The 5495-nt window shown below is 38.7% G+C and overlaps 1 protein-coding gene across 1 annotated transcript; it reads right to left on the bottom strand.

Moving 5' to 3' along the window:
• Positions 1–4051: 4051 nt before the first annotated feature.
• On the bottom strand, positions 4052–4633 carry LOC145013351 (non-specific lipid-transfer protein 2-like). The gene has a single exon (XM_078972147.1). The coding sequence runs from the start codon at positions 4566–4568 to the stop codon at positions 4278–4280; it is 291 nt and encodes a 96-aa protein (XP_078828273.1). The 5' UTR covers positions 4569–4633; the 3' UTR covers positions 4052–4277.
• Between the last annotated feature and the right edge of the window lie 862 nt (positions 4634–5495).

Raw genomic sequence — 5495 nt, 5'->3', positions numbered from 1 at the left:
CGTCACTCACACTGCTCGTACCAGGTCTGTGGCGTGGTCCAACCATAATGCCTCTAAAATACAACATAAAAATATCAGAGACTCCATCGAGCATAATCGCACTCGATAACGCAACCCTACTCGGTCTCCGATACCCAAGGATTCTTACTTGGGTTGCCCACTGACCCGGTGTCTTCAGTAGTACAGGCCCAATACTACCAACTACACCGCATCAGCATTCACCCCAAGTCCTCCTCCCCGAACCCCGGATCATGAGTACTTTATTCTTGCTATGTGCTGGCTACCTACTTGCTCTCAAAGCCTCTCATAGCAGTAGTTTCCCCTAGACTAAGGCGTCACAAATCAGGCCACTCTAGTCCTAATATGAATACCTAGTCTACTAGCATGTGTATCATATCATAACACATCTCATAACACATATTGTAAGAGTATTTTGGGGATTTTACCGTTTGGGCACTGGCTGACCTTACACACTGTTTCTCCTTTGGTTGTTTCGAAATCTCTTATCAATTTTTTTATTGCTTTTATTAATTAAAAATTTTCCTCAAATCCCCGGTTTGAGTTCAGTTACGCCCGAAGGTGTATCTGAATCGCTCAAACCAAGGCTCTAATACCAACTTGTAACAACGTAAATTTTAAAACAAAGTTTTCATTTTTGCAAACATCAAAAACCATCGTTTAATATTCCAAATTCAACGTGAACAATGTTATCATAACAAAATACATCCCATGATCATTAAAAAAAATAGTTTCTCCGACAGTGTGTACAATCACGCCGGCGCCTTCCCACGGTCCTCGCTAGTACCTGAAACACATAACACAACAAGTGTAAGCATAAATGCTTAGTGAGTTCCCCAAAATACCATTTACGCACATACGCCTTTCCAGGCCCTGACCTTTCGGTCCATGTGTCTCAAGGGACTTCCGTCCCGACTAGGTAAACCTTCCAGTCCTACCTACATCAACCTTACGGTCCACATCACAACGCCTTCCGGCCCATAACATATACGCCTTCCGGCCCATAACATAATGCCTTCCGGCCCATATCAAGCATATCATACATGGCACATAAAAACGATTAACTTATCACATACAATGCATATAACTCATAACATATCCGACCTTCCGGTCACACAATAAAACCCTTCCGGGTACAGTATAGTGAGAAGACTCACCTCGCGGAAAGTCTAAGATCTCGCGTACTCGCTATCTCCAAATCCCAACAACGACTCTACCTCTCCTAATCATAAAAATATCATTTTAATAATCAAAGACTTCCACAACTAAACTTTACCCCTTATCATCATTCCTCAGAGGGTAAAAGACCATTTTACCCTTCCTTGACCCAAAGTCTACATGTTGACCAAAACCCTAAAAGTCAACAAAAGTCAACCTTGTGAGTACGTGGGGCATACATCGCCAACCCATGGATCGGGGTCTCCACCCAGTATGCTGCACGTACTGGGAGTTACGCCCAGCGTAACCATCAGACTTTAACATACTTCATTTCTGGTCTTAATCGGTTAAGCGAATACTCCAACTTCTAGATTCGACTCTGTTTATGCGTCTATACCCATAAAGTCGAGACCTTTAAGCCTCGACATGGCTGTAAAGGCTCCAACACTTCTTAACATCATTCTATTCCAACTCAAGGACCTAGATCTCATGCATGGTGCAACATTCACGTCCAAGATATCATTTTTATAAGTCTACAACTCCAATAGACCATAAATATGATGGATCTAAGCTTATGGAGACCATTTGCACAAAAAGTCTCCACCTTTGGGACTAAAACCCTAGAAAATGGTACTTGAAGCATATAACATGAACCATATGCCAAGATCCTAACTTTTTACCTGATAATGAAGCTTCAACCTTTGTAAAGCTCAGATCCACACTTGAACACCACTTCTAGCCTTCCCAATGAGCTCTTCTTCTCCTTTGCTACCTTGGAATGGCACCACCAAACTTAGAATACTCACAAAATGGCCTAAGAACGAATGCACACTCTCTTTAGGGTTTCTCTCTGAGGTATGGTGGCTGAGAAGTCCAGCCACACATTCCTTTTATAGCCCTCCAAAAGAATTAGGGTTTTTAGGTCTGGACCGGTTACGCCCAGCGTAACCTTGGGTACGCCCAGTGTACCCGAGGGTAAACGCATCCAAATGAAGCGCACGAGTACACGCAGCGTACTCCTGGTACGCCCAGCGTACTCACCTAACATGCAAACCCTAACTGGAAATATATCAAAGATGCAGGGCTAAATAGAAGGATACCTGGATTTCGGGCTGTTACACCACTCTAGTCCTAATATGAATACCTAGCCTACTCTAGCATGCATAACATAACATAGCATATCTCATAGCACATAATGTAAGGGTATTTTAGGGATTCACCGTTCGGGTGCTGGCTGACTGTACACACTGCTCTGCTCTGTTTGTTTCAAAACTTCTTGCTTTTTTAGAAAATTTAGTTTTTATTGTTGAAAATTTCTCAAATCCTCAGTTTGAGTTCAGATACGCCTAAAGGTGCATCCGAGTCCATCAAACCAAGGCTTTGATACCAACTTGTAACAACGTAAATTTTCAAAACAAATTTTCGTTTCCTTAAAACATAATTTACTTCATGACAAATCATAAAATCCAATGTAACATGGGCATAATACAAAACATATCAAATCCCAAGATTAAATATATCCAAATCTATCTGTGTGTGTGTACAAGTCATGTCGGCGCATTCCCATGATCCTCGCTAGTACCTGAAACACATAACACAACAATTGTAACCATAAATGCTTAGTAAGTTCCCCAATATACCACCTACACACATACGCCATTCCAGGCCACACTCTACACGACCTTCTGGTCCATGTGTTTCACGGGACTTCCGTCCCAACTTGGTAAACCTTCCGGTCCTACCCATGTCGACCTTCCGGTCCATGACTCCCAAACCTTCCGGTCTACATCATAATGCCTTCCGGCCCATATCATAATGCCTTTCGGCCCATATCAAGCATAGAATACATATCACATACAAAACAGACAACTCATAGCATAAAATGCATATATCTTATAGCATACCAGACCTTACGGTCACACATAGGTACCCTTCCAGGTACAGTATAGTGAGAAGACTCACCTCGTATGATGTCTAGTGTCTCACGTGCTCGATATCTCTGAATCTCGAAACAACGACCTAGCCTCGCGTAATCACATCAAGTAACCATTCCAAATCATTAACGACCCTCAAGGCTATACTACATTCCTTTCTACAATTCCACAGAAAGGGTAAAAGACCATTTTACCCCTCACTGACTCAAAAGTCCACATGTTGACTAAAACCCTACAAGTCAACAAAAGTCAACAACAAGCAGTATGCGAGGCGTACCAACTCCTGTACGCGGGGCGTACCCTTGCACTCCAGAAACGGTTAACGCGACCCCCTACTGGGATTACGCCCAGCATAAATCCCAGTTTCTTACTTTTTTCATTTTAATGTCCTAAACAGTTAGTACATAATCTCATATTCCAGATCTGGCCATTCTAATACCTCGTAATCCATAAATTCGAAACCTTTAAGCCTTTGGATGGCTATAAAGGTTTCCACGCCTTCTAACACCTTTCCTTTCTCCATTAAAAGTTTAGATCTCATGCATGGTCCAACGTTTACGTCCAAGATTGCATTTTTATGAACATACAACTCATATAGTCCTGGAATATGATAGATCTAGGCCAATAGGAACTATTTGCTCGTAAAGTCTCCATCTTGGGACCTTAAACCCTAGAATTTGGTTCAAGAATCACACAACACAAATAACAAGGCAAGTTCTGAACTTCATTACCAATTTGTACCAACCAAACTTATTGGTAGCAAAACAAGTTGGTACTAAGTATAGTTGGTACGATACTGATAGCAAAAAAATTATATCAATTATAGTTGGTACGGTACACGGTTTGAGTAAAAATCAACTGATACCATACCATGTTAAACCCTAAATAAAACCATATTGAAAAACAGATTATTTTATTAGATTATTCTTTTAAAAGATGCATTCCAAAACAATATTGGTTCCACGTTTATTCCAAATCCCACTTTTTATGACAGATACAAAATCATTAAACAGAAGAACATCACTAAATTATAGGACACACAAGTACTTCTCTTCAGAACTCAAGCAACTTGAGACAGAGAACAAGACAAATATAACAGATACAAACTTCATCACAAGTAGTACTATTCGTAAAAGCTTGGAGGTCTGTTACTAATTTCATGGCGTCTTAGCACTTCGGGATGGAAACGCCACAAGTGCTTGCAACCTTCCTTGCATTAGGAGACGTAACATACGATCTCAAACTAGGGTTCCTTATGTACCCGCAAAGGCATGGGCGCTGCTCTTTCAGCTTGGAGCAACACTGTGCCGATGGTCTTGCTGATGATGTGAACGCCGGCAGACATGGTGATAGCTGCGTCACTGAGCATGTAGCCGCCGTGGCAATCTGAGATCCGGCCAAGATCACCACCAGAACTGTTACTGCAAAAACTGTGGTGCATTCTACTGATGACTTCATATCTGAATATATCTCGAAGAATGCAAAGAAAGAAAAGATGGGTATGGAGGAGTTGCATTTTGTGGAGGTGGTCTTGCTTCAATTTATAGAGGGCAAGATATAACAAGAGGCGAAGGCCTCAATCATCGCCCTCAAGAGGCGGCTAGAAATTATTAAATGCCTCAGTCGGTAGGATATGTTTAGGTAAAGATTTCTGCCCATTTGACAAATATTTAATGTACTTAATTAACGAACAGTTGAGAAGGACGAACAGATTTCGATTTTAAGTAGCATAAAACAAAATTGACAATTAATTTCCCATACTACACTGCCTGCCAAAATTTCTTATCGGGACCGTGACATTATTCATATTTGGAAACGCCACCTTGTCTACATAATTTTCCATTGTCGTTAACCAATTTATAATAGATGTAATCTTGTATAATACATGTAATCTTGTAATCTCAGTGTTTACCATTTATTACATTACATTGAGTCATTCATTAAAATCAATACAGTTGAGGTTATATATATATATATATATATATATATATATATATATATATATATATATATATATATATATATATATATATATATATATATATATATATGTTCAGGTTCATTTGAGATCATTCTAATTTGTGAGACCGTGAGATTAAATCTAAAAATAATTTTAAAATGCAAAATAAATGGAAAAATCCAAAAATTATTTTTTTAAATATTATTTTCGGAACTTGAATTAAATAAAAAAATATAAAAAAAAATAAAAAAGATAAAAAAAAAATTCCGTTTTTTTTTAAAAATATTTGAAATATTCTAAATATAATATTACACTGACATATTTTAAAAAATAATTTTAAAATGCAAAATAAATGGAAAAATCTAAAAAAAAAAATTTTAAATATTATTTTCGGAACTTGAACTAACTAAAAAAAACAAAAATAA

Source organism: Lactuca saligna, chromosome 8, assembly GCF_052625555.1.
Source record: "Lactuca saligna cultivar CGN05327 chromosome 8, ASM5262555v1, whole genome shotgun sequence".
In the NCBI taxonomy this organism is placed as follows: Eukaryota; Viridiplantae; Streptophyta; class Magnoliopsida; order Asterales; family Asteraceae; genus Lactuca; species Lactuca saligna.
Note: the sequence above shows the minus strand (reverse complement) of the source record. Positions and strands in the feature narration are given on the sequence as shown.

Bases quoted from the DNA above. Each gene is read 5' to 3' on its own strand.
- LOC145013351 (XM_078972147.1), bottom strand. From the start codon at position 4,568: ATGAAGTCATCAGTAGAATGCACCACAGTTTTTGCAGTAACAGTTCTG.